The 27,516-nt window shown below is 52.8% G+C and overlaps 11 protein-coding genes across 11 annotated transcripts; 6 read left to right on the top strand and 5 right to left on the bottom strand.

Moving 5' to 3' along the window:
• Window positions 1–289: 289 nt before the first annotated feature.
• Window positions 290–793, top strand: CORC01_01107 (thioesterase superfamily protein; the record flags this gene model as incomplete). The annotated part of the gene is made up of 1 exon (XM_022612763.1): window positions 290–793. The coding sequence occupies one exon, from the start codon at window positions 290–292 to the stop codon at window positions 791–793; it is 504 nt and encodes a 167-aa protein (XP_022480924.1).
• A 713-nt stretch (window positions 794–1,506) lies between these two features.
• CORC01_01106 (C6 zinc finger protein) lies at window positions 1,507–3,198 on the top strand (the record flags this gene model as incomplete). Its single annotated transcript, XM_022612762.1, has 2 exons — window positions 1,507–1,610; window positions 1,674–3,198. 2 exons carry the CDS (start codon window positions 1,507–1,509, stop codon window positions 3,196–3,198), a joined length of 1,629 nt encoding a protein of 542 aa, XP_022480923.1.
• Window positions 3,199–3,657: 459 nt separating this feature from the next.
• Window positions 3,658–5,520, bottom strand: CORC01_01105 (uncharacterized protein; the record flags this gene model as incomplete). The annotated part of the gene is made up of 4 exons (XM_022612761.1): window positions 3,658–3,719; window positions 3,781–4,414; window positions 4,466–5,373; window positions 5,430–5,520. 4 exons carry the CDS (start codon window positions 5,518–5,520, stop codon window positions 3,658–3,660), a joined length of 1,695 nt encoding a protein of 564 aa, XP_022480922.1.
• A 1,267-nt stretch (window positions 5,521–6,787) lies between these two features.
• CORC01_01104 (40S ribosomal protein S19) lies at window positions 6,788–7,839 on the bottom strand (the record flags this gene model as incomplete). Its single annotated transcript, XM_022612760.1, has 4 exons — window positions 6,788–6,840; window positions 6,898–7,203; window positions 7,274–7,337; window positions 7,807–7,839. 4 exons carry the CDS (start codon window positions 7,837–7,839, stop codon window positions 6,788–6,790), a joined length of 456 nt encoding a protein of 151 aa, XP_022480921.1.
• Window positions 7,840–8,694: 855 nt separating this feature from the next.
• CORC01_01103 (ZIP zinc/iron transporter) lies at window positions 8,695–9,843 on the bottom strand (the record flags this gene model as incomplete). Its single annotated transcript, XM_022612759.1, has 1 exon — window positions 8,695–9,843. One exon carries the CDS (start codon window positions 9,841–9,843, stop codon window positions 8,695–8,697), a length of 1,149 nt encoding a protein of 382 aa, XP_022480920.1.
• Window positions 9,844–12,470: 2,627 nt separating this feature from the next.
• On the bottom strand, window positions 12,471–13,936 carry CORC01_01102 (uncharacterized protein; the record flags this gene model as incomplete). Its single annotated transcript, XM_022612758.1, has 2 exons — window positions 12,471–13,762; window positions 13,840–13,936. The coding sequence occupies 2 exons, from the start codon at window positions 13,934–13,936 to the stop codon at window positions 12,471–12,473; spliced, it is 1,389 nt and encodes a 462-aa protein (XP_022480919.1).
• Window positions 13,937–15,647: 1,711 nt separating this feature from the next.
• CORC01_01101 (C6 zinc finger domain-containing protein) lies at window positions 15,648–17,245 on the top strand (the record flags this gene model as incomplete). Its single annotated transcript, XM_022612757.1, has 3 exons — window positions 15,648–15,802; window positions 15,955–16,681; window positions 16,748–17,245. The coding sequence occupies 3 exons, from the start codon at window positions 15,648–15,650 to the stop codon at window positions 17,243–17,245; spliced, it is 1,380 nt and encodes a 459-aa protein (XP_022480918.1).
• A 928-nt stretch (window positions 17,246–18,173) lies between these two features.
• On the top strand, window positions 18,174–19,060 carry CORC01_01100 (uncharacterized protein; the record flags this gene model as incomplete). The annotated part of the gene is made up of 3 exons (XM_022612756.1): window positions 18,174–18,563; window positions 18,634–18,696; window positions 18,770–19,060. 3 exons carry the CDS (start codon window positions 18,174–18,176, stop codon window positions 19,058–19,060), a joined length of 744 nt encoding a protein of 247 aa, XP_022480917.1.
• A 1,388-nt stretch (window positions 19,061–20,448) lies between these two features.
• On the bottom strand, window positions 20,449–21,642 carry CORC01_01099 (uncharacterized protein; the record flags this gene model as incomplete). The annotated part of the gene is made up of 3 exons (XM_022612755.1): window positions 20,449–21,019; window positions 21,127–21,419; window positions 21,484–21,642. The coding sequence occupies 3 exons, from the start codon at window positions 21,640–21,642 to the stop codon at window positions 20,449–20,451; spliced, it is 1,023 nt and encodes a 340-aa protein (XP_022480916.1).
• A 1,987-nt stretch (window positions 21,643–23,629) lies between these two features.
• Window positions 23,630–25,164, top strand: CORC01_01098 (endoglucanase 3; the record flags this gene model as incomplete). The annotated part of the gene is made up of 2 exons (XM_022612754.1): window positions 23,630–24,313; window positions 24,367–25,164. The coding sequence occupies 2 exons, from the start codon at window positions 23,630–23,632 to the stop codon at window positions 25,162–25,164; spliced, it is 1,482 nt and encodes a 493-aa protein (XP_022480915.1).
• Window positions 25,165–25,924: 760 nt separating this feature from the next.
• Window positions 25,925–26,569, top strand: CORC01_01097 (uncharacterized protein; the record flags this gene model as incomplete). The annotated part of the gene is made up of 1 exon (XM_022612753.1): window positions 25,925–26,569. One exon carries the CDS (start codon window positions 25,925–25,927, stop codon window positions 26,567–26,569), a length of 645 nt encoding a protein of 214 aa, XP_022480914.1.
• Window positions 26,570–27,516: the final 947 nt, after the last annotated feature.

Raw genomic sequence — 27,516 nt, 5'->3', positions numbered from 1 at the left:
CGTTTGGCAGTCTGGGTTTATTCCCTGGCGACGTGACGAGTATCTATCGTTGTTGAGAATCTTCGGCATCGACGGCAAAGGTGGGGCCGTCATGGCCCGACTTCGGACGGAGTCCGCCCGACCTCAAAGAAATCTTTGGCGCACGTGCCCTTGCTGCCGGATTGTGTCACTCAACAACTCAACAGTGTCTGTGTCGTTAACATCCAGCATCACAAATCACTTCTCCGACTGACCTCCAATTGATTCATTGCCAAAAAGAAGCAGTCGAAAAACTGGAAACGCCTTCACTATGTCTTCCACGCCGTCTCAACCCCCACCCGCCACCGGGCCCTCTGCGCAATCGGACCCCGCCACGTTCGCTCACATCGAGAACTACATCTCAACCCGCGGCAACGCATCCCCAATCTACGCCTTCCTCTTCAACCCCGGCCTGAAGCTCACTCACGCCTCAAAAGGCCTCATAATCGCGCGTCTGCCCGTCACCGCGAACCACCTGAACTCGTCGGGCAGTATTCACGGCAGTGTCTCGGCGACCATCGTGGATTGGGCGGGCGGCTTGGCGATTGCGGCGTGGGATCTCCGTGAGGCGACGGGGGTGAGCGTCGATATCAACATCAGCTACCTCTCAGGCGCCAAATTGGGCGACGAGATTGAGATTGAGGGCAAGGTTGAGAAAGTTGGAGGCAGTTTGGCGTTCACTCACGTCAACATCTACAAAGTCAACGCTGCGGATGGGACGAGGGGCGCTACTGTGGCAAATGGAAGGCACACCAAGTTTGTGAGAAGTCGATAGTCACTCATGTAGAGCAAGGGAATTGCACTTAGTGCTCGGAGGCTGGGGACATTGCCCACGCGGGGTCCAGTAAGACGCGACTGGTTCTTGAGTGCTGCTGCTGTGGCTATCAATATTAAAGTCAAAACAAGACTAACCAGCGCAAACAATATAGATAAAGACAAATAAAGAGACAGATGAAAATAGAAGTTCTCACAGGAGGGCGAGACTCATGCTAGCTAAATGGAGTCAGTGTCTGCGTTCATAAGCAGGCGTGGGGTCCATCGAATTAAGCCCCAGGGTTGAAAATTGTCCCCTCATTCGGAACTTGAGGTAAGAGAGGTATTGTATCCACGCGGTGCCAACTCTAAATGGACGGAAGCCAAGTCCAGATTACGAAAGATTCTAAGCGAGCCAGGCCGCAAAACAAAGAGAACTGTTGGACCGTGTTGTCGTGGCGTGTTTGTGGTAATAAATGACTTGATCTCGCCAGAATTGCACTAGTGCTTATGCGGGAGACAACCTTGGCAAGACCCAGCGGGGATGGCTCCAAAAGGACCAACCCAGCTATTTGTCCCGCCTTTTACTTGAAGTCGACTTCATCTTAAAAACAACTGTACTTAATCTGGGTTCATTTAATGATTGTCATATCAACCTTAAGACACTGGTCTGGCGATTCAGATTGAAAGAGCAACATAATCCTTAGTAGCTACAGGCTGTCGGCACGCGTCAACATGACTGATCTTCGCCCTATGATCACCAAATTCGCTCTCGATTCAAAACCTCAACAAGTCCGAGCTAGCAAGCCCAAGGTTCGCAGCGGATGCGTCACCTGCAAGTAAGCCTTTCTTGTAGGGCGTATCTTACAGAATCTTAATGTTGATGCGCATATTATTTCTAGACTTCGCCGTGTCAAGTGCGACGAGGGCAAACCCGCTTGCGCGGCTTGCTTGAAGTATCAAGGCCATTGCGGAGGGTACAAAGCGAGCAAAACTCAGCCATCCAAATTACCGCCGCCCAAGAATCGCTTGCTGTTTCCAAAACAACCAAAGAACCAAGTCCTCGATGTCGTACTCATTGAGCCAAATTACTCATCTCTCGTCTTTTCGAGCCAGCGCGAGAAAGACCACTTCGACTACGGGCTATCCTTCACGAACGCCGCCCTCATGTTTCGCTCCGATTTGCTCACACAAATCATTCCCCAACTTTCATGGAATGACCCGGCCATCAAGCATGCAGCTCTGGCCATAGGTGCCGCGGCGCTGGGCGCCACCACGCGAGAACAACGTCTCCTCGGACGAGGCAAGTTCGACACGGATGCTCTGTTCCACTACACAAAGTCGATGAATATCCTTTACTCAACACCAATGTCCCCCGAACGGACATTGCTGGCTTGTCTCTTGTTCATCACGTTTGAGAGCTTCCGAGGCAACAAGGCAGCCGGGCTGAACCACATCAGCCACGGGTCCCGGATCCTCGACCAATGCCGCCAAGCCCAAATCGCGGAGCCAAGCCCCTTGCTGGAAGAAGTGATGATTGGCTTCCAGCATCTGAGTCTCCAATCCTGGACCCACGGCGGAGCGCACCCAAAGGAGACGAAGAATCGAGTACCGTGGTGTTGCCGCGGACGCAAGACGCGATACGCTGTCGAGGAGATGCCCGCGACGTTTGAAACGTTGGAAGCTGCCCGCCGTTGGTGGAATGTCGTCCGCCACCACGTCGAGCATCACGCACCGCTATACACTGGATTCGTCGTCGAGGGATCGACGGCGCCGGTACCCGAGAAACCGCCGCACGAATACAGCTCACCGAGCGCCCAGGCACGCGTCCGGAGCTTCGTAGGCCTGACCGACGCCTGGCACCTCGCGTTCCAACCGCTCGCCGTCAAGGCGGAGGTTCATAAAAAGACTAACCCCGCGAGCTACTACAAGGCCCTGAGCCTTCGAGTCCACTATTTGTACCTTTGGAGCGTGGTACGCTGTGCCGGCTGGACGGATGTGGAGGAGACCAAGCGCATCACGCCGGCATTCATGGACATCATATCGATGAGCAGGCAGCTCCTCGAGGCGCACGACGCCGGGCAACGCGATGGATCCGAACCTGCAGAGGTCTTTACGATCGAAGACGGCCCGACGTGGCCTCTGTGTACCGTGTTCCTCATGTGTACGATGCCCGGGGTGAGACAAGCCATCGTCCAGCTGCTCAAGGACTTTCCTCGGCGAGACGGGCTCTGGGACACGAGTACGTTCCTGGTCATCATGGAGTGGGTGAATACGATGGCGTCTGTGGGTCGTATAACGAATGACCAACAGCATTTCATCGATTGTAATGTTGTGTTTGGCGAGTCGTCGGTCACACTGGAGAAGCAGCTTTGGGATCCTGTGGCGTTGAAGTGGGATAGTCGTAGTGTATGTTTTAGCTACTAACTTATTGTTAAAAAGGCATGACAAACAAACATCACACGTAGATTGTGTCCGACTATTGTGAGAGCTGTTGAGTAAGCGTTTGTTTAATAGCTGAATGATCGCCGGGGGAACACTGGAGGTAAGGTTGGTTGACATAACAGCCGGTATGGTGTCTGCTAGACGGTTATTCCATCTCATCTCTTCGCCCACGAGTCCCTAGAATCTATCTAGTCTCTGCAAGGAAACCAACGTCCGCCCTTCTCCAAGACGACCTCCGTAGGTCTCGTCGTTTCACAACGTATCACACACCGCAAGGGCGACACATCAATCACTCAATTCAAATCCCAACTCCAAACGAAAGGAAAATTCCTCGAAAACCAGCCTCAATCCTTGCAACACCGTCAGACTCAACACGTACGGAGTGGCTCGTCATGGGAGCATACTGACTGACCTGGCGTACCTATTCTGCTAACAGTGCCATCAACCAATCCGGTTGCTGGAGTTGAGCAGCGCCCCCAGACGAACTGCAATAGCAGAGCCCTCTTTGCCAACACGCTGTCAGCCAGCACCCCAATACCACCGCGCTCTGTGTCTGATGTTTACCTGTCTTTTTACTTGCTCTCGCTCGTTTCTTCTCCATCTTGGCGGCGGCAGCACGCTCCTTCCTCTTCTCAATCTTTCGAGCCCGTCTCTGTTTTGTATTATCCGCTCGTGGCGTCCTTGTTTGTCCCTGGTGGGTGCTTGGAGCGGGCTCTTCCCAGTACTGACTTTGCGACGGAGCGCGGTGGAGCTCAATGTGGAATAATTCCCTCTCGATTTCCTCCATACTCTCCGTGGTCTTTGCAGTCTCGGTGCTTGTGTCGATGCTATCTGCGGCGGGCTTTTCTTTGCGAGTAAACTTCTGACGCAAGTTCTCGCCAAACTTGGCTGCTACTTCCGCTGGGACATGTAGCTGGGGCAACGGAGACGACGTCGTGTCGGCTGTGTTATGGTCGTCGGTAGCTCGCGCATTGTATGTGCAAGGCTCATCTTCCACTGGCTCGAATCCATCGTAAACGATGTCGTCCCCCCGACCCTCGGCCTCGGCAAGGTGAATCCGTAAATCCTCTTCCTCGCTGTCGTAATCGAGACTGGGGCCGGCAAGATTCGCTTGATGATGAAGAGCGCTCAGCTCCTCGTTGACAGGTCTCGCCTTGGGTTTGGGGGGCACTGAGCCATCAAGTATCACATTGTTCTCCTATGAATGAATAGTAAAGTTGATGCCCGATGCCCGACCCAGCTTCCTGACAAAGGGAATGCATTGACCCGGGCGCGTAGAGGTCCCACAGGGTCCTCGACTGAGGTGTATCTCGAAACGCGGTGTCAAGCCTTTGCTTCTGAGTTGTTGGCGAAGTTGATCCAGGTCCCTTAGCGAGACATCATTCTTTTTGCTGGGTTGAATGTCATAGAAGTTGAGCATAGCGTAAGCCACGTGAGTGGCTAGCTTCTTTTCGACGTGACCAGCTCGCCAATCTCCGCAATTCTCTGCAGTCATTGGCTTCCCTGCGCCGTCGTAAAAAGTTCGCAGGTTCAAGTTCAGGTGACGGGCCATGTTTTTGACACGTTTGTGCCATTTGCAGTGATGCAGAAAGTCCTTCTTGTCCGCCTCTCTGTGGGGGAGAAAGGACTTTCCGCTCACCGCGAGCATCATGATATTCAGTTGGCGGTTCGCGTCCCGGTGCCCGATAAAACCACACGTCTTGATACTGAACTTGTGCTTGACGTATTTGTCGTCATTGGCACCACGATACTCGACGCTCCCGAGAGATTGTAGGATCCGGATATCCGGCCCAGCCTGCCGGTATATGAAAAGATCTTCGTTCGCTTCCCAGATTGCGTACTCAATCTCGGCCTGCTTGGCGTTGAGCCGCATCTGGCCCTGTCCAACTTCTACAAGAACATCAAAGTGGGGGCGCCCCTCTTCCATCCGCTTCAAAAAGAAGATCTTTTCTGTCGGTTTGTCAAAGATCACAACGTCTTCAATGACGGACGCTTCCTTCTCGACCTCGACGTGCTCTATGTCGTTCTTTGTAGACGTCGTTGGAGCTTGACTTGCGGAAGGCACGCGGTCCGACATGCTGAGGCTGAGTTGGCTTGAACGACGGAGCTCGACGGTGGGCAACGCGACGTCGCAAGATCTTCGTTCCAAGACGATGACTTAATGAGATGTTAGTCAAGCGTTTGTGCGTGACCGAGGGAGGGTGTATGTTTACCAGGACCAGCGGGGTTTCGTTTCTCTTTAGTGCCGGCGACTCCTTGGGAATCCTCGCTTGAATGGACGATACTTGTCAAGCGTGTATCCATGCTGTTTGTTGTCTTCGTTGATTTTTCAAGCGTCGATGGGAACAACTTGAAAATAGAGTCTGGCGAGAAGGCGCCTCGGCTCAATAACCCGGGGGTGGAAGTTTCAGACGAGCTGGACTCTGAATCCTTCAGTGAAGCTTTTCTATCTTATCGTCAAGTTAAGTAGTGATGAGCTGGAGGACAAGAAGAAAGCTGCAAAGGGGAAAGTAAGGCGCGTCGTGAACGCGAACCTTGAGACCGAGGTGAACTGAGGAAAGTACGGGTCGTGAGAAAGCTTGCCTTTTCGCGCGGTGTCGAAAGCAGATAGGCGAAGTGGTAGGATAGAAGGAAACCGTTGGGAAAGGGTACAGGAGGTTGAAGCGGCGATCGACCAGTATTTTAAAACCAATCGCGGGGAGTTGGAGCGAAAAGAGGTCTGTGGAAAAGAAGAAGAGGCAGCGAGAGAAAGAAGATCGTACGTAGATGAGTGAAGAACGACGTTGTTGATTGGAAACGAGTGAGCTAAATCAGATCTCGCGAATGATGAAACGAGATATGAGCTCGGTACTAGCGCGTAGTCGCCACACACTCGGGGAAAGTTTTGACGAGGCGAGAAGGATACCGCAGTCTATCGAGGAAGAGAAGGGCCGGGAAGTATGAGTGAGGCGTGGATGAAGCGAGGTGCTCAATATCCGGCGGTACGAGAGGGTAGACTACTCGAAGGTTGACCGAATACCTGGCGTTGACCGAAGGATAAAATTATGGGATCGAATCGCAGGCTGGCATTGTAAGTGGGCTATTGCGATCTGAAATGAGTATCGGAAGAAACAAGCTTCGCCGGAAGGAAGGAGTGTGCGAACGCGTGAATCACAAGTGATGACCGGGATATAGGAATCTCGTGATACCGGTGAGGGAGTGGACGAGCATAAGAAATTGGATGGAGAGAAGAGAGTGCGTGGGGGTGGGTGACATGTAGATCTGGAGGCCAGGAGCTCAGACGCGCGGCAGCTCACGTAGCATCACGTCAAAGGGAAGGTGCGACAGTAGTGAGAAGACAACGCGAGGTCCGACGTGGATTCTGCGGGCGTGTAGCACACACTACATGTCAAGAGTATCGAAACACCAGGTAAGGACGGAACTTGAATTTGGGTGTGGTTCCAAATGTTGCAATCATGAAACCCGTAATCCATTTTCAGACGCCTAACCCAATGCCCATTGCCGTAGCCATGACCCGGAACCTCATATTTTTTTACCACAAACAGCTTTTGAATCGTGTCGGGGGAATAATTTACTCGTCATCCTCCTCCTCCTCCTCGGCCTCAGCGGTGGTCTGGGCGATACCTTTGTGGTATGTTAGCATGGTGCTCGAGATAACTCATATACATGAGGTAAACTTACGGTCCAAATCACGCTGGCCGGACTGGGTGATGCGGCGGCCACCCTTCTCCTCGTCCTTCTCAAGGACACCGATCTTCTCGAGGGCCTGGCAGATCTTGCGGTCGACGGAGCCGGAGGCGTCAACGTGGTGGGAGGGGCGGACACCGCGGTTCTTGGCGGAGCCGTGGACCTTGCGAAGGCGGCCGACACCGACGGTCTTGCGGACGTAGATGTGGCGGGCGACGGAGGCGGCGCGGACGTAGAACCAGTCAATGTTCTGGGGAGGGAGCTCCTTGGCGGGGCCGGTCTTGACGATATCAACCCAACCTAACAGCATTCATCGTTAGCATGGCATGTTCGACATAGTTAAGAAGGGGTAGTAGGGAGGAAAACATACCGGGGATGGGCAGCTTGCCCTGACGCTTCAAGAAAGCGGCGTACGCGTTGATGAACTTCTGCGCCTGCACCGGAGAAAAAAATTACCAATTAGCATGATTCCGTCATCAGAAGTCTTTCGACTCCCTCGCGCCTGCTCCGTTTCCTCAAATTGTGTATCTTGCTCCCTCAGTCGTATCCCTCGCCGACGTGACCACCACAACCCGAAAGCCCGGCCTACGTTGCATCTCCTTTCGTCACTTTACATCTCTCTCTCTCCCATGTGTCATGGTCGCGACATCCGCAAGATGCACCAAGAGGGTATGTTTCAACAACCTCGACGTGAATCAAGCTTCGGGGGGTACCGCGAGATCGTGACCGGAGTGCAGTGGGCGCATTGGCTTTCGAGATGTGGTGTAGGCAAGTGCGGTGTCATCGGATAGTACTCTTGAGGTGATCTTGGTCGCAATTCGAGGTTTCGAAGAAATCTTGCGATTTTTGTTTCTTGGCGGGCTGAGAGGTCTCCAGAGGGAGAAGAACGTGGTGTTAACCTACATCGACATCGCGAACGTTGATTCCACCGGCCATTTTTGCGGTTTTGGTTGGGTATTAGGGGGGAGAAGGGTGGACTAGGTGCGGCGCTGGGCGATGAAATTTGGCGATGAGGTCGGTCGGTCAATAAGTCGGGGGGTGCAAATGCACGAAAGCTGCGATGGTAATTTTTTGGTGGTTCCCAGAGCTTGGCGCAGGGCAGAAAGCCCTGCGGGGCCAAGAGTCACGTGCACTTCCAGCGAAATGTTTTTCTCTCCCACCACACCGGCCTGTCACCGAACCAATCACCGGGGTCCAAGCGCTGATTACTTAAGATCCATGGCCGCTAGGCTTGAAATATCCTGCCCCGCGGGGGGCTAACGCTCGAGTGAATGAGGGGCTCAGGACAGGCCAGCCTAAGTTGCGTTCAACTTTCAAGATTCTATGTTTACCTTACTTTTAGAAACGTTCAAATGAAGTCATTTTCGTGGTTGTCGAAGTCTCGTGCCCTTCCGCGTCATGTTTTGAGGGTGTCAAGATGTGGAGGCTGCGCTTGAGACAACAATGGCTATTATACTCAATCTCTTCCGTCTTGAGAAGCAGGCTAACATGCGCTCGCAGCATCACCAGTGACAGTTTCGACTTCAGGCATTTGCGATCGCACACATTGATTCTTTCTATCTATATCCCAATTATATGCCTGCCTGAGAGGCGTATGCAGAACCCCCACCAATGCAAAATCCAAAATGCCTCCGAAGGGAATATTCCACACCGTGCAATTAACGCAGGCTCACCGACCCGGGTATCATTTTCACCCATTGCCCCTATAATCCGTTTCCAATTTCCAGTCTCTTCACCGGTTGTTCATTACTTGTTTTCGGCACAACGACCGTCATGGCCAATCCATCACACCTAGGCCCAATTGGCCAAGACAGCCATCACGCAAGCGCCGAGCGCGACACACCCGAAGGCAAAGAGCTGCACCTTGAGCGGTGAGTTTCTCATCTGCGGATTGAACATGAACTCGTGCGCCAGCAGCTCGACCAGACCCGTATACATCAGAATACCGGCACTGATAGAGTCGAAAATTCCGTTTACAAGAGTCTGCGTCTTGGCGTTGTTTGGCTGAGCGGCAATACCAACGGCAATGGCGATGGGGGTCGATAGGCCGTAGATGGTGGCGAGGATGTGAGGCCACCAGCGGCCGTGGGGTGGCCAAGTGGCAGTGGCAAGCCGAGAGCCTAGACCGAGGCCCTCGAAGAACTGGTGGAAAGTGAGGACGATGAGAAGAACGACGAGCTCGTTGCTGGTGGCAAGTACGAGACCAATGAAAATGGAGTGGAACACGACACCGAATTCGAGGATGAAGATGGCAAGCAGCTGGCCGGTGAGACTGTTGTGGCTATCTCCTTCAGTGTGGTCGCGAGCGTGGCCGAGATGATCCCTTCCCCCGGGTGGGTAGCTAACATCGTCTGGGAGTCCAGGCACCTTCTTGGGGTCTACAAAATTGACACCCCTCTCAGTGTCGACGTCGTGGGGACAAACTTCGGTAGCGCTCGTCTTATCGGTTCCATTGTCCTTGGTCTTGCTTGCCATGCTTGTGCTGTGGCCAAGCTCGTGGTCATGACTTCCGAAAGCAGACGAGGCGACGTTGGATGCGATCAGCTCAATCAGGAACATGACCATCACAGTCATCAGGCCGATGGCGAAAGCCCAGTCATAGTCGCCCAGCATTGGTGCCAAGCACTCATTGTGCAGGGCTTCGACACCGGGTGACAACAGATGCATCCAAGCGGTTGCGATAATGACACCGGTACCGATGTACTTGAAGATGAAGAAGGTCATCTTGGGGACGTGCATTCTAGTGGTCCTGGCCAGGAAGATGGGGAGGAAACCACCAAGAAGCGAAGCAATCATGATGATGAAGATGGAGGCGATGCGCAATCCCTTGTTGCTGACATCGACGGCGTCGGCGCCGCACTCGTTGACGGCATCAGAACCGGTGCCATCATCCTGGCGGAGGGCGAGGAGCTTCGCTGCTGAGATCTCCAAAGGATTCATCTTTGCTGATCACGTTGCAGATGATGGCAAGGCCAGCGACGGATGCTTGCTTTTAAGGCTCTGACCTTGGTCACCGAGCACAGGTATGTAGCCGGAGGGTTGTGACAACAAGGTGGACGAATATGCGTTGCAAACGGTTGCGCAAGTTGGAGCAACGGCTTCTCAATCGACCGGAAATACGTATAAAGTACCGGCAGAATGGATTCGAAGCCTGTGCGTTTCCGAGAAGCTGGTTCGAATGCCGGCTAGATGCGCGAATCAACGTGACACGACAGGCCAAGGTCGTCGAAGAGTCGCAGTGAAATGGCGACAGGGAGTAACAACGAGGGGCAATACGAATAGGGCGTTAGGTGTGCGTCCTGGAAGATGGATCCTCGCAGGTCTTGGCTCGCAGCTTGGCGTCTTGGTAAATAAGAACGATTTAGACTCCGGGACAGGCGCTGGGCTGTATATAATATGCGACAAGTGCAGGGGATGCTTTGATGGAGGCGATGAAGGAGTTGGGAATATCTGTGAGGATTCTCGGAGGGGGGAGAGTGGACTGCGGTGGCGGCGTGCGGCGTGTAAGATGTGTCGAGGACCCGGATGGTTGTCGGTCGCGGAAGGGGGCTAGGAGGGCATAAGAGGACGGAGGGACCCCCCGCTTAAGCAACAAGGGGGGACTTGACGAGGACGGAGGAACCACAAAAAGCAATCGGGATAACCGGCACCTTGCAGACCACAGGAAGAGAAATATCTTGATTCGAATTTGACGTCCGGCGGTGGTTCTCTGTGGTTCTTTGAGGTGGCGCCGCTGATCAAAGGGAGACGTCAAGGTGGATTTCGTGTGTTGTTTTCCTCTTTGAGATTCGCTCGATGTTCTATCGCAGGGTGTCCGATGCCGAAAGGGAAGTTTACGAGAGGGAATTATTAGACGATGAGGGACGAAAAAAAACAACTAGACTTGCCGGGAAACCGTCTCGACAAGTGAATGGCCTCGGATCGAACGTTGGACTGTCGAAGAAAGTTGTCTAATCTTTAGAGTTTCGGCGGTTCGCTTCTCGAGGTGGACGGTGATACCGAGCAAGAGGTACCTTTGAGAACGATGTTTGCAGAGAGAACCTAAAAGACCCAGGAACGGTTGACCAGAGCGGCACGGGTGCCAGGCGCAGGCGGCAGGCGCAGGGACGGGCACAGGCGGATGCGCAAAATGGAAAATGAGGACCTTGATGGCTAAACCTCGATGCAGATCCACTTTCGCACCTTGTTCTTACCTCACGCCTCATGGGAGCCTTATCAAAGACACCCAGCACCTGCTCTCCCCTGCAGCTTCCGCATTCATGAAACAAAGCATTGCTATTCTACGCTCGTCACAGTTGCGTGTCTCTGGGTATCCGTACTCTTGAATGAAATACCTACCGAGGCAAAATTACCACAGGCTGTATCACAGTTTATTCGACTTGCGCTGGTCTGTCTAGGCTTGTCCAACAAATTGCAATTACACCTGATACCAGTCAGCTGTCGCCATCATGCAAAGAAAGACTTGACGTCGGCCAACGCACATGCGCCGACTATGAGAGTGAGGACCTTGATGGTTAAACTAGTGCGGAGAACCTTGATGGCCAGCTTGCAGACCAATGAGCGGCGGCATAAATTAGCACAAAATCTGATCGGGTGGGGGCACCCGCGGCGAGCTAGCGGAACGGACCAAGGATGGTGCCAGTTGGGAGCTGACAGCATCCAGGAATGAGGTGGGATGTCTCGTGGTCGCGAGGAATGCGCTCATTATTAGATACTTGTCCATGGTGAACGATGTCGCTCGAAAGGGGCAAAACACCGACATAGTCAAACCATGATTATAACACATTTATTGGAATAAGACGCTGTCCGACTTGACGCCGCTGAACAAGTTTTAGACATCCTGGTATTCGTACCTTTGATGACTGATGTTTATCTTTGTACGTTATCTCGAATTCCATGTGTCAAGTGCCTTCAGCAGTCTTCATTGCGTCTCAAGCAAAGCCATCAGTGGTATAGATGTTTGCACGCTCCCGTAGCACTAAAATGTAGGTGACTCTTCCAACATTGGTCACCACACCGCCAAGAAAGCTTGGCCAAGGCCGCTTCTGTTAGTCAAGCTTCGGCCAAGCCGGTCGCTTGCTTTCCTCCATGATCTCGCCAAGGACAATCCAAGATATCAAGGTCGGAATCCTCTCGCAAGTTCAAGGACATCGAAACCCGGCGTCCAGTCGCTTCTGGGTCCTGGTTGGTCCCGCCCGGCCGGCTTGCCTTTCCAAGTTCCTACAGAAAAAGTGGCACAGACGACGTTGCATTGTCTCTTTCCACTTGATGCAGCTACCATGGCTCTTCCGATGCCATCCTGCACCGATAGCTGCGGCGTCACCTCGGGTTGCGTCCAAGGGACCCCTAGCCACGAAGCCGGTATCTGTCGAGTCCAACCTTGACGGGCGGTGCTCCTCAGGTGCTAGGTACGAATACCTACTGCAGCCGCGCCAGGATGCCGGGAACTTCTGCAACGCGCCAACTGCCTAATTCTGCGACCGAGACGTTCGAGACGTCGGAGCTACTATCGCATCGGGAAGATTGCCAGTGGGTAAGTGTAATGTGGCAAGCACGGAATAGTCCCTTCACGATGAAAATTGGATTTCCACACCCACCGTGCGGAACGGCGAGTCGAGCTTGCGCAGGTCGATGGCGCTGCCGAGGCTGAACAGGAGAGACTTGACCCTCCCCTCCCACAAGACCCCAATCTTCATGTTCTGGTCCAGCCGCGCCTTGATGACGCTGCCGTATTCGTCCGCACTCTTGGATCCCACCGTGCCGGCATCCGCCGCCGCCGCCTCCTTTGTCCCATCCAGCGCACGATTGTCGTCCAATCTCCACTCCAACTTGGCCTGAAAGCTGCGTTCGCTCGGCTTCTTCTTCCGTCCCTGCTCTTCTTCGACGACAAGCGTCGGCTGCTTTGGCGCCTCGGGCGCGTCCAGCCTCCACTCCAGCTTGGCCTGGAAACTGCGGTCCTTTTTGACAAAGCTCTCGGCCGAGAGGGCAGGCTCGAGGTTGCGGGTCAGGTTCTTGCGCCACAGCTCCATACCCACGGACCAGTCGCTCTCGTAGCTGTATACGTTGAAATCCATCCTCGTCGCGAGACTGCAGTGCTTGCCAGCCACCACCGCATAGCTGGCGCTGATGTTGCCCATCAGGGGATTGATCGTCATCGTCGCCGTCAGCGGAGTACCCCGATGCTCCGGCAGCGTCGCAAAACGGCCTCCGAAACTGACGCCGCCAGATTTGTTCAGCAGGCCATAATAGATCTCCCCGCCGGCGCTAAAGCGTCCGTAGATGCGTTCCTTGGCTTCGTCGGTGTGTCCGCTCGGTTTCCTGCCTGGCCTGGAAGCTTGGATGTGGTCCGTATCACCACCAAAATTGTAAGCGCCTCTGAAGCCAAGCAGACCGCCGTCGGACGAGCCCAGACCTTCAATGACGTACCTGCCGACGTCGTACTGAGCCAGTCCCAGAACCGTGCCGCCGTTGCGCAGAAACTTTCCCGAGACAGCGCTGAGCTGGAACTGCAGCGCGGGTGATATTCTCTTCACAACTAGGGCCTCAAGCATAGACTCGGGGAGGTACAGACGGCCGTAGAGCAGGGAGGCGGCGGCCGGGCTAAGGAGGGGATATGGCTTCGTGACGGTTCGATGTGGGAGGTCGGCGAGCGGGCGGTAGGAGCGCAGCAACGCCGGCAACGGTATAGCATCGGATTGCGGGGTGAGGTGCGCGCGGAGGGGCACGGAGGCGTAGAGGTAGGAGATGGACCCGTCGACCACGCCTACCGAGCCGAGCTGGTATGATGTCGCAAAGTGAGGGGTCGCGAGGGAGGAGAGTGTGAGGCGAAGGCCCTGCGGTGTCGGGAAGTTGAGGAGTGCTGCCGATTGCGTATACGTCAGCCGTAGTCAACCGTCAGGTGTAGCAAATAAACCCTGCGCTGTTGATCAAGCGTACCATCTGCAGTTGCGTTGAGCGACGAGTATGAGTTGTCGCGGTTCCAGCCGGTGGCGTCGTAGAACGCGCTCTGCACGTAGCTCATGAACTCGCGCATGCTGGGCGGATGTGCAAGTTTGCCTCACAGAGCAACGCGCTCGCGATTTACTAGTGTTGCAGGAACATTTACTGGAAGACGGCGTGAGGGTTTCTGCGGATTGTTGCGAAACCCAGCTCCCATGGTGTTTGGTCCCAAGTTCTTGCAATAAGGTACCGGCCGCCCGAGTCCGTGACGGAACTTGTCGATTACATAAGCCGCCTCACCCGTCATATCAGGAATTCTGTAGCAATGTCAACTTAGGTGCACAACTCCAAATGGGACGTCCAAACATTAAGACGCTTTCAGTTCGGGAAAGAGAAATTTTAGGTTTACAGCATTCTTTTCCCATTAGCTGCACAGGCTCTTCTTAGTTAACCTTGTCATTTTCGTTAATGAGCCCTTCTGAACAGATGACAGAGGATAGGGATCAAAAGGGTACGGTCTGCCAATTCGCGTTAAGGATTGCCATAAACATGTATTCAAAAAAGCTTGTTCAAATACCGCCAATCTGGGTGCTACCATAAGCTGCCATTAAGGGTTTGGCCCACCCAGACGGGGTAGAGGAGGTGTTCCGACTCTCGAGGACTTGGTGAAAGAGGTCCCATCTTATCTGCGAGCAGTTCCACTTGCAGACAAGGACGTTCCCCGATTGGTGGCGGCCTTGGCCATCGACTCCACAAACAAGACCTGGCCACCTAGTGTCGCCGTTGGCGACAACGATGGCTTGCATTGTCGCCTGGTCATGCGCGGGAGCTCCGTAGGAAAGTCGGCCACGGCCTCACCAGAGTGTGAGATGGCCTTTCCGTAGCTTGAAGCAATGCTATCTAAGATCGCCTGCTACTACTCAACCACAAAAGATATCAACTTTCCCGAGTCCGACAACGGGGAAACTTGAGGGAGAAAATGCGCTACACGGAAACGCAGACTTGTTTCAATTTCAGTCATGCCTTCTTTGAAAACTATGACAATAACGACAACATGAAGTAATTGCAAGTCGACGGTGGTCGAACGTTTCCATGCCTTCTCGTCCCAAATATGACAGAAATATGAGGTTACAGTCTAACCTCTCGATACGGGCTTGACATTGGCAACTACTAGTAAAGTTTCTCACATCTGAAATGAAGAGTTCTTCTCTTCGATAATTCTGGCCAAAATTGGGCAGGGCATTCTCGATGATGTGCTAATGATATTGATAAGGTACGCCCAATGCGGTTCTAAGTCTGCCTCTCCGACCGGATGCTTGGGACTCTGTTCCACCTCATCCGGTTGAGTTCCTCATCAGCCACATCACAGGGGGCTGTGACGGGCTCTTGGCGACATCCTCGCTCTGTCGGAACCGGGAATGATGGCCAATGCCTGTGGTGCGCAATGTCTCCCCTGGTCCATGGTCTTGAAGGATCTAGAGCGATTCAACTAGATGTGGATCTTGGTATCATCGTTTCACAGTTATGATTGGACAAAAGGCATGTTTCGACCAATGAAAGTGATACTCGGCCGATAGCAAGTTTGCTTGCGGAAGAAGCGGGGCTGAAGCCTGGCTGCCCTCATCAACCGTTTACTCAGCTTCGATCGCATCGTCGACATCTTCACCCGCTTCATTTATTCTCAATTCCCAGCTCTTTCGTGAGAGCCGTTGGTGCTGGAGGATCTTGGTCCTCAATGAGAGGACACCCTAGACGCGGTTACTTCCCCGGCGTTACAACGCCGCACAACTACCTGTGCAACCAGCATGGTGCTGTTACCGCCTTTGAAATGGCGTAGTCCCGCGCCAACCAACGAAGACTCAGTCTCCAACGAGGGTACCAACAGCGATCGATCTGTCACAAAGGTGATACGAAAGAGGGCTAAGCATACTCGCACTCGCCTCGGCTGTGGGATTTGTCGGTAAGTAAACCGACCTGTAACCCAGTTGGTTGCATCTCCAAGCACAGTGTTGAAAAACACGTTCTTCATCGATGCAGTCCATGTGTACTTGCGTAGACGGGGCGCTTGAAATAGTGGGGATAAGAAGCTGAGTGAATGTTCTTCGGGCACAGATTTCGACATGTGAGATGTGGCATGGAACGTCCTTCTTGCATTCGATGTAGCTCTACGGGGAGAGTCTGCGACTACATTACGGACGCGAGCAATGAAAGACGCAATTCGCTCACAGCAAACTACGCATACGTAGCAATTACCCCCCGGCCCAACCCTAATGATGCCATCTATCACCTGAACCCGCAAACCGGCCGGTCAATCAATTTCTACCAAGGTCATTCGGCTCCAGAGTTTGCTGGGTACTTTGACGTAGAGTTCTGGAGCACCACGATACTGCAACTCAGCTATCGAGAGCCGTGTGTGCACCAAATGCTTGTCGCTATCGGTTCCCTCCATGAGTACCTAAAAAGTGGCTCGGTCGTACATTCCAATACCAGTGGCGTCAATTTATGCAAGCACGCCGAGGCTGATTACACAAAAGCAGTCGGTCTTCTCAACACGCACATGAACCATAAAGGATGGTCAGCTCTCGAGGTAACACTTGTATGCTCTATCCTATGTATCATGTTCGAGTGGCTACGGGGTGGTTACCAGGATGCTGTTCGACATCTCACAAGCAGCTTCAAAATCCTCGCAACGTGGATATCCCACAAGGAACCGTCATCTGATAGCACTTCATTCGGGTCGCCAGGTGGCCACCTGATACGAAGTCAGATCAAGCCAATCTTCCATATTTTGGTCCTGCAATCTAGAATGTTGCCGGTACCACCCAGCGTGCCACCCAAGGTGGTTCAAACCCCAGAGAAAGCCGTACCCGAGTTTTTAACCGTCGCACACGCTCGGAATGTTCAGCTCGATCTGTTGACCTATGTTCTCGTAGCGTCACCCAGAAGCGCAAGGAATAAGGGGGAAACGTATCAGGCCGTCGCCGAGCCCCTATCCCATTGGTCCGACAACTTTGCACTTTTCGTTTCTCAGCAACCTCATCTGGCCTCCGACCCCCGCGTTAAGATACTCAAAGTATGGCGAACTATTACAGAGTTGATTTCTCTATCTTCTTTTTCCTCAGAAGAGCGCTCTTCGCATGGACTGGCCATACAACTCTCTGCTTTTTTGGATGAATTTGAAGATGGGAAAATATCTTTGGACATAGGAGTGGTGGCGCTCTTCTACTACACCGCTGCTTACTGTCGTCACGCTGACACGCACCGACGAGCAATGTCTTTGTTGAAGTCGGTAGGTGGGCCTTGGGGAAGTCAGGTCGCTAATAGAGCTCAACAAGAATACGCCAGGATAGAGGGAAATAATTCAGGGCCTAGCGTTTATCAAGCAAGTCTATCCACTAAATGAAAGCATCTTAACGCTGCCTGTTTTTAATATGTTAGATTGCCTTTAGCGTATGAGTGTTGTTCATTTTCTGCTCTAAACTTATAGCCTACTATCCCTGCCTTACTGTCCCTACTACCCTTACTGTCCTTCTTCCCCCCCTGCGCTTATACTGTTTACAGCCCATTTTGGGGGCACGAATGTTGGTTATTATAATGTGGCGAAAAGTTTCCTAATTCGGCAATCGGAGCCGTTGAATGTTGTCTCAGGATCCGGGGCACCGGGGATGTGGGGTATGGACGGGAATTCAAAGAATGCAGTTCGCGGCTTTGCTCGGCCACATCACTCCCGAGGTGTCTCCAGGACCCAACAAACCAAGCAGGATCTTGTCCTCGCGTACCCTTACCAAAAATTCAGGCCTCCGGTCTTTCGTGCACCTATGCAGGGGCCCAAAGCGGAAGCTACAAATGAGGGTCTGCAGCGGCTACAAACCGGAGGGCGGAGGTTATGCTTCATCAAGGAAAATACGAAGTATGACCAGCCATCTACATGGCAGGGCGTACATGGCAGATCGTAAACTTGCACACGACTGGCGGCTGCAGAGCGGCATTTGTGGCAGACGATCGATAACACGGGCCAGGCTTCTTTTCATTACTAATGCTCTGGTTTTGGGGGGCCTCGTAATTAACGTTCCAGCGTCCGATTGCCGGAGATGGTGTGGATACTCCGAGTTTAGCCAGACCACCTTGCCGGGCTTGTGAAGCGTGCTTAGCTTATCTGTGAGTCCGAAACTCCGAGGGGGTTGAGTCAAGAATACGGAGCAACCCACTTCATTCTTATCAAGAGTGTCTTCCGCCGCGGCTTCTACACACATCTTAGATTTGACTTCCCTGCTCATAAACTTCAAATCGTACAAGGCACGAACGCTCAAAACAACAGTTTACGGATCAACATGGGTTCACTACCGCAAGCAAACCCTTTTAGGGTCGCCATCGTCAAAGCCTACGAGATCGATGAGCCAAAGCACAGGGGAATGCTGCAGTCGTTCCGCGATAACGTACTGCAACAGGTTCCAGACGCAATCATTGACGCATACCGACCGATGAAGGAAGATGGGCACCTGCCTGCACCTGCGGACTATGATCTTATCATCATCACCGGTGGACTTAGCAACCTGTGCCAGGCGACATATGAGCCTTGGGTCGATACCACCCTGGAATGGATCCGACACGTGGTGGGGCAGCAACACATCACGAAGACGAAGCTGCTCGGAATTTGCTGGGGTCATCAGGCGATTGCAACAGCTCTTTCCGGCAAAGTCGGGAGTTTTGAACATCCAAGAGTAAGCATCGGAATTTAATAACGTGACGAGCTTGTAGGCGTGCTCTTGAAGCTAAGCGAACCCATAACAGGTCGGCGTACAGGTTCTAGCATTGAACGACGACGGCAAAGCAGTATTTGGCAAGGACTCACTTGTAAGTCCCCTCTCACGCTTACGACGCATGATCAGTCGCCGGATGCTAGTTGTTGACACCCCCATTTCAATAGAAAATCACGAAATTCCACAAGCGTTTTGTGCAGAATGTGCCCAGCGGCTTCAAGCCACTGGCACCTGAGAATGAAATTCTACTCTCCGACTCGGGGCTCGTTCTGTCACTTCAAGGCCACCCAGAGATTTACGGAGAGTTGTCCAGACAGCTTTTTGAGATGAACGTTCCGTATTACCGGGCGACACTGCCAACCGAAGATGATCTTCAGCGATACTACTCAGAGATGTCCTCGAGTGAACAAGACGCCAAGTTGATATTCGAAAAGATCAGGGATTGGGCACAATCATGAAACCTGCGATTTTTAGACGTAGAGCCTCTATTTAGATCCGACAGGGACTCGATTTGCGTAATAATTTATGAATAGAATCATTCATTTCAGATTAGAGTCTTCATAATTGGTTCCTCACTTTATGCGTCGCAAGTGATGTCGGTGGCGGGACAGGGCAGCTTTGCTCGTGCAGTTAGCTCCGGTTGCAGCCTGGAGTAAAAATATAGTAGAATTGACGAGACTCTAATTCTATTAAAAAGTTCATAGTCCGACTTACTGGCTGATCTCCAGAGACAAATGCTGTCGCGACTACGAGATTGTACAGCCTAGGTCCTGAACGGCCTAGGTAAAGAAAGTATCAAGGTGGTTGGCTTGGATGACCGGTCTTCTTGGTATGTGCTTTTCTGTTCGCCAGCCAAGGCCAAGAAGGGGATGGATATATCTAACCCGTCTTGGTAACCTCCAGAAACCATATTAGACGCACCACTTTTCCAATGCGTGCCAGCCAAATGTATCAGAAATCTTATGCAATAATTAGGGCTATGGGCTGTTCTCCAAAGTCATGAAGGTATTTCAGCTGGGGGCAACGCAGAGTGTGTGGACGTTACGAAAAAATGAGTCTGCTGCCTTTGGTGCGACGTGAACTTGTCTTCATGGGCTTTTCAATCTTAGAGGTTCTTTAAGAGATTAGGGAAGTGAAGACTCATCTGTCTTCTTCATAGGCTTTGTGAGTATAACCCGATGGGCGTTTGGTCAAATTCTGGTGAAAACTTGGGGCTGTTCCCCTTTGAACTTGTAAGACCAACGCTCTGAGAAAATGTCGATTTTGTCAAGCACCGCCAATGCAACTCAGACTTACCCAGGTCGCGTATCGACTCACTCCAGGACTTTTTATGCTTGTTGGTGCCACAGAAGGAAGAGCCACTTGGATTGATACTGTGACTTCAAATGTTAGATTTGAACTGTTCTTGTCAATCCTGTGGCAAAATAAGAGCATGGAGGAACCGGTATTCCTTTTCTTTCAAAGGTTGCGATGGGGATCGGGGATACAATGGAGTCATACTGTTTACTTCTTCTCTTCAGGGTACTTATAAAATCGGGATTTCTTGTTTATTGGTTGTGCAAGACTTGGACCCCTTTTTCAAAGCTATGCCGCGAGTACATGTCTTCCTTGACTTCTTCTGGGCATCAGATCTCCTATGACTGAACCATTTGGGGTTGGCTCACCAGGTTTTGCACCTTGAGAGAGAGGGCAAATCAAAGTGTAGAAAGTTCTGATGAGTGTTTTACTACTTCTCCCTGTTCGTGCCTGCACCTTACCTTAGGTTGCGTCTGTCTAAGCCATCTAAGCACTTTGCAGATAGCACGGCTTTCTTCGCCCTCAATTTGGTTTAAAATGCTTGCTAATATCAAAAGCCACGCTCAGTCATCCTGTCAAATCTCCTCTGCGCCCTTTTAACCACTCCATTGTTGTCCTGGCACTTCCCTCTCCACCACTCAGACTGATAGTGTTCCAACTCCCAGTCGCCCCATCTCTTGACCTCACTTGTTGATGACAATATGATGTGCAGCTTCGGCCGCGCTTTTGATAGCACCCGCAGTACTTTGTTTGTCCAGTTCATTTTCGCGATCCGAAGCTGCTTCAGCTTTGGCACCCACTCTGGATGTTCTGTCAGCGCCTCAAACACGATATCGTGGCCGGTCACCAAACTGCCTCTTGAGGCAGCGCTAATGTGCAGTTTTGTGAGGTCAGGGCAATGTTCGCATAATGCAAGGAACGCCTTTTCGGTGAGGCCCGAGGCGCCCGGGAGGGCAAAAGATTTGAGTTTGGGACAGGCGTGGGCAATCTTGGTGACATCGTCGTCGGTCAGTTCCGTGGCGGAGTTAGTCGCGTCGCGGTTGACGTCGTGGTAAGTGAAGTAGAAGGAGGTTAGCCGTTCGCAAGTCTCGGTGAACGAGAGCAGCGTGTCAATGTGTGCCCTGGCGACGTATTGAGTCAGTCTTGGTATGGACGCCACGAGGCTTGCAGCTTTTGGCAAGACCCGGTATCTCAGACTGTCCAAGCTCATTGGGCAGAGACAACTCACGACGTCAATATGTCTTTGAAACCGACTGCCCTCGTCGCATGGCCGAGCCACTCGACACGATGTTTCTGCCATTCAGCTTCATACTGGAAGCAAACGCTTATGGATCCTTTCGGTCCCTTGGGCCGCGGTGCTTTTGCAGTCTTCGGGTTTGAGGTCCGCGTCAGCTTCGGTGCTGGTGCCGCTTCATTGAAGCTGAGATCCCCATCGTCACTGAAGTCATCGGCGTCAAAGTACACGGCAGCCGCGGCGTTTTGGACAGACGGAGGGGCCGACGTCTCTTGATCGGACTGCAGCTACAGACTTCACCGAGATGGGAGATTCCGTCTTGACACTGTCCGGCGTGGATGGATGGGGTACTCCCGTCTGTGAGCCGGTCGCGGAGCAGCCCGCCGGCGTCGCCTTGGCTGCACCGGGATGAGGGGATGGCCCGGCATTGAAGCCTAGTCTTGCCCCATACACTACATCATCAGCGCATTTTTTGGACTCGCTGGATTTAATCCTTCGTGTTGGCGGCATTGCGAATTTCCTATCCGTGTAGGAATGTTGAGCATTTACGTTGGGGTTTTTGAAGCTGTTGTGGGAGACAGGGATTGGATTATGTAATCTGGCCAGCGAAGGGTGCTTGAACTTAGGAGCAAATCAGATAGCACAAATGATGTAGCCTCCTGAATCCACCTTTTCTTAAACAAACAAAGAAACATATAAACGTAGCTCACCTAATTGCTTCGGTACCGTACAAATTCATGCTATGCAAGGATACGCTAGCCGGGGAGACCCTCACAAAATCTCGCAACATCCCCAGTGCCATTTATGGGCGATGATGCCCCTTCCAGGCTTACCATCTACACTAGTATCCCCAGAAGTTCTGATATATTTCTCTTGTCTATCTTACAAAGCAGCCATATTGCTGGACACCTCGATATGGTTTTGCCTTGGCGTACCTACTTAAGGTAGGTAAGCACTTCGAGCACCTCTTCTACAAGTTACGACAGGACCATTTGAGGCTCTGGCAATGCGGATATAGGCCCTAGGGCTGTTCACTTGCATGCAATCTATCTATACTCACCCTGTCCTGGATAATGCACATCATAAGATCCTCCCTCGCAGATTGAATGTCACACCATGAGAACTAGTGGCGACGTCTCACCCAAGGGCGATTTGACTTTACTGGAGTGCAACAACGTCTGTAACCTTCATGTGACTGCTTCGCTTGGCCGCTGGAGGAGCCATGAAATCTTGGGTCCGTTCCAGTTGCTTTTTGACCTTGATGTAAAGGGATGACCAGTTGATAGGGGCGGAGAGTGGCAATCAGCACACCGTGCTGTCAGTTGGGCTATTTGCCCTTAGATGCAGTGTGTTGTCGCACAGGTGAGTAATGTGATAAACGCCGCTGCCAGGGGAAGGCAGGGATGGAAGCTGCTAAAGCTGAATGAAGAGAGGTGACGGAGATGAAATACTATCTGGGGAGCCAGGGGATACCCTTGCGGAGCTAGTGCGGCTTCTCCCGATGTGGTGTGTGAGCCGTGGGTGCTCACAGCAAAACACAACAAAAAAAATCAAAAGAAATAGAGCACTCTAAATCCGAAACACTTCGGATGCCCGGCCTATAGAGCCCCACCAGCCCCTTCGGCTCCGGCACGGCGTAACGGCACGAAGGGCTGGCCAGGCTCTGCCCCAGAAAGATCGTCCTCACCCAGGCAGAGCCAAGACTTTTGGCAGCTTGGATAAAGGAAATAAATCGACTTCATGTCTGGATAGGGCGTTTCTTTTCCAGATAACGATCGGCATGGAATCGTTGACATGGTATTGACTTAAGCATTGTCTAATGTCTCAACTATATCTGAAATTGCCACGTTCGAACCTTAACCTAATCCTTTCCGATGGTTGGATGATCTCATCCAGGGAGTGCGCTGATTTGAGAATGAAAGGTTCTCATTTACCAGCCCGGTTGGCCCAATGCTCCCGGGGAAGTCTAACCAACATGGTCAAACACATCAGACGAACCACCAGGCGAGCCGCCAGAGGAACCAGTCTAGAACGCGGCCAAGGAAATGAAGGAGGAGAAACAAAATGAAGGGAGAACAGGCAATATCCTGGTACTACCACCAGATCGTGCCTTGCGTTCCCACAGCCAGGTAATTCTGCCCCTCACGTCACCACTCACGCCGGTACGAGAGGGTGATGGGGCGATCAAGCGGAGGGGGTGGCCCCACGAATCGCATCCACATAACAGGGATCTCGACCTTCACCGTTCCGGCCAGTCGGCACCATGATCGGTTTAGTTTGTACTGGGACGGTAATTTGAGCTCCAGGAGTAACGCAAATATAAGACCTTGAGCCAGGCTTGCTCTCTGACAGGAGGGAAACTGCTGTTCATTGCATCTCACCAAGTTTCTTCTTCCCCTCGTTCAGGGCCTTACACTCTTTTGCATCACCGCGTTTATTCAAACTTCAGTCATTCTTTTAGACGTACACACTCCTTTACCTGAATCCGGAATTCATCATGAAGGGACTCATCATCAGTGCTGCGCTCGTCAGCGGAGCCATGGCCCAGGCCGGTCCCTACATGCAGTGCGGCGGCAAGGGATTCACCGGCCAGACGACCTGCGTGTCCGGTTACACGTGCACAGTCCAAAACGACTTCTACAGCCAGTGCGTCCAAGGAAGCGCTGGCGGCGTCCAAGCCGAGGCCCAGGCCACCACCCTGAGGACATCAACAAGACGGTCTTGTAAGTCCAAACCGGCTCACGCCAGCGACGTCGCGCCGCATGTCCCCACGACGACGAGCTCATCTTCTTCGACCTCGGCTCCGGCTGTTGCCGTACCATCCCCGAAGCCCGTTGACACCAAGCCAGCTTCGACGACGCCTACTCATACCGCCCCCGTCGTCATCCCTGCCAAGCCTTCCGCTGCTCCTGTCAAGCCCTCCGCTCCCGCGGTCAAGCCCTCCGCTCCTGCGGTGAAGCCTACCCCGACTGCTGCCAAGCCCTCGTCCACCTCTGCCGCCCCCAGCGCCACCAAGGCTCCTTCGTCTCCGGCTCCTGTTGCGTCCGCTCCTGCGACCCCCGGCAAGTCCGGAAAGTTCAAGTGGTTCGGTATCAACCAGTCTGGTGCCGAGTTTGGTGCCGGTGCCCTTCCCGGTGTCTTGGGCCAAGACTACGTCTTCCCGGACCTGAACACCATCACCGTGAGTAAATATGGTGCAAAGTCTAGGCTGGAAATGTAACTGACATGTGATAGACACTCATGAACGATGGATACACGACCTTCCGTATCAGCTACCTCATGGAACGTCTCTCCCCTAGCGGCCTCACGGGCACGTTCGACGCCGCTTACCTCTCCGGCCTGACCAAGGTGGTCGACCACATCACATCCGCCGGCGGTTACGCCGTCCTCGATGCCCACAACTACGGCCGTTTCGACAACAACATCATCACCGATACCGCCGGATTCAAGACGTACTTCACCCACCTGGCGACGCAATTCAAGTCGTACCCCAACGTCATCTATGACACCAACAACGAGTACAACTCCATGGACCAGGACCTCGTCCTGAAGCTCAACCAGGCTGCCATTGACGGTATCCGTGCCGTCGTCGATAACTGGATCTGGGTTGAGGGTAACTCCTGGACGGGTGCCCACAGCTGGACTACCGTCAACGACAACATCAAGGGTCTGACGGATCCTCTCAACAAGACCGCCATCGAGATGCACCAGTACCTCGACAACGATAGCAGTGGTACCGCTGCCGAATGCGTTTCCACCACCATTGGCGTTGAGCGTGTCAAGGACGCCACCGCGTGGCTCCGTACGAACAAGAAGGTTGGTGTCCTCGGCGAATTCGCCGGCGGCGCCAACGCCCAGTGCAAGGAGGCCGTCGCCAATCTGCTCGACTTCCTCAAGGACAACAGCGACGTGTGGATCGGAGCCAGCTTCTGGGCTGCCGGTCCTATGTGGGGCTCGTACATGTTCTCCTTTGAGCCCGAGACGGGCATTGGATACAACTACTACAACGAGCTCCTGAAGACATACCAGTAGATGGGTTTTGTCAGGACTTTTGAGGGTGGTACAACCGCCGAGACAGTGAACTCGATGCTGGAAGACACCGATTTAATTTCTTCTGTATAAACTAAAGCCACTTTTGTGCATATTAGGGTGGTGGTGGTGGTGGTCAACGGAGCTTGTGGCTGACGACCCATCAATCAGGTCGAAATAGCCTCAAGCATCCAGGATCGTAACACCATCACGTGACCTTGGTCACTCACACAATCTTCAATTCTTGTATTTAAAATATCAAAAACTTTTCGCTCTGACTTGAAGGGCTTGATTTCAATTTATTTTCTGTATGCCCAACCCGACCCCTGAAGATGCATTTCCAACGGGTTCCAACCGGTTGGACGAGTGTAACATTGCCATGGTGCAACGGTCGGATGAGCTGAGGGGCTAAATACGGGGTGTGCTGCCTAATGGTGGCTGAGGATCCTTGTCGAATCCTCCAGAAACTAACCGTAATCAATATCACGGTCCGCATGCCTCAAAAGTTTGGTCAAGGTTTGGTAGGCAACAGCCTCCACCAAAGACGGACCAGCTCAAGGAGACGGATATAAATATTATCTTGGTCCTCAAAGGTAAATAAGTGGGAGATTTGCTCAATCAACTTACCAACTGAAATCCACCCAACAACTCCTGTCCCCGAACTCTGCGGATTGAAAAAGTAAAACAGAAAAAAGCTGAAACTCAAGACCCGAGCAAACCACTCCTTTGATTCAGAACCCACGAGTAACACCCAAGTCCCAGCATGGTGTCTTTCAAAGTCGACGGAACACCGGTGGACGATCCGCCGTTCCCGGGTCCGCGACCGGCCCCACAACCCGCGCCGTCCACGGCTTGGTCCGGCCCGCCGGGCAAGGCCAGCATCCTCACCCGCCAATTTGCCGCGCTTCCCCTCATCGCCCTCCTCTACACCGCCGCCGTCCCATTCACGCCCGTCGTCTGGGTCCTCAACATTGACGGAAGCTCCCTCTTCGACCGCCTCTTTGCCGGCATCATCATGCTGTCGGCCTGCTATTTCCAGTGGCGTATCGCGGGGCTGACGTCCCCTCTCGCCGTCTTCCTCCCCGGCCCCAGCAACACGACGATTCGAAATGGACGCCTCGAGACTGGTTCGGGCACGGGATTCGTGTGGCATCCCAGCAATTACTGGCCCTATGTCATCTGCGAGGCGATGCTTTTGGGCGTGGCGGAGTTTGGCGGAAACGAATTGGTGAGACGGGGTATTGTTTGTGGTATTATTGCCGGGCTGTGGCTAGTCGGTTATCATGCCACTCCCGAGTCTACGAGACGGTGGGCTTACGAGAACGTAAAGGGCTGGCTGTTCTGGATGGTGTTGGATGAGATTATGCGTGTTGGAGGCAGGAGTTACAGCGGACGCCGTCGGAGATGAGGCGGAGATTTCGACTGACTTTCCAATTCACGCACGCACTGAGTGAGTAATTCATCGCCGTTGGATGGATTGAGTACTTGTCAACACGGGATTGGTACAATGGTATTCCATATCAAATCTTCTCGAAGTACAATCAAATGAGATTCATAGACAGATTACACAACTGTCCACGTTGTCATTAAATGAAATTATCCAGCCGCGCGTTTGGGATTACGACGGTAAGGTTGCAGAGAGAAGCAAGGCAAAAACGGACAAACGTGATCAACTACAGCGCAAAGCACTGCAATGCACTGCAATGCCGCTGTCCAAGACTCTTGTTTCAACGTCTCTCAACTAAAGTATTGATGCATATAAAGGGGTCTCCTCGCTTTCGGTAAGGTAGCCGGGATTGGAGCGGGCCCGACCGCTTACATCAGCCGGCCAAGGTCGCATCCGTGCCGAAATTGCATGAGGTGTCGGCCTACCCCGCCAGGTAAACCCGATTACCCCAACCGGGCCGCAGCGGTTCCTGGACTTTATCTCGTAAAACCCCCACAGACACTCATCGATTGAGGTTACACGGCTATCGTGCACTGCAATTCACAACCTTACATCGACCTGGGGTTCCCAAGCAGTCCGCACGTAGTTTCCCTCGCAATCAGCGCGAGAATCCGACATTTCACCGCATTGAACCGCCAGGCGCACCCGAGCCTCCTGCAAGTCACTCGGAAACAGTCCTATGTGGTCGCTGATCAGCGCGTCCAAGTGGACATGGACTCTTTCCTGAAGCAGCAGGTGCCATCGCACCAGGGCAACGACGAGATTAAGACTTCTTGGCAAACAAGTCACTCTTCCTCCCGTAAAGAGCAAAATGATACCTCACTGAAGGGTTCAGAGATCCGCAATGAGATAGCATTGGGGCGGGGAACGAACCATCATGAGGTCAGAGACACAAGGTCGGTACTACC

This window comes from Colletotrichum orchidophilum, assembly GCF_001831195.1.
Source record: "Colletotrichum orchidophilum strain IMI 309357 chromosome Unknown Scaffold_5.1, whole genome shotgun sequence".
NCBI lineage: Eukaryota > Fungi > Ascomycota > Sordariomycetes > Glomerellales > Glomerellaceae > Colletotrichum > Colletotrichum orchidophilum.
This window is presented reverse-complemented; position numbering and strand designations above follow the sequence as displayed.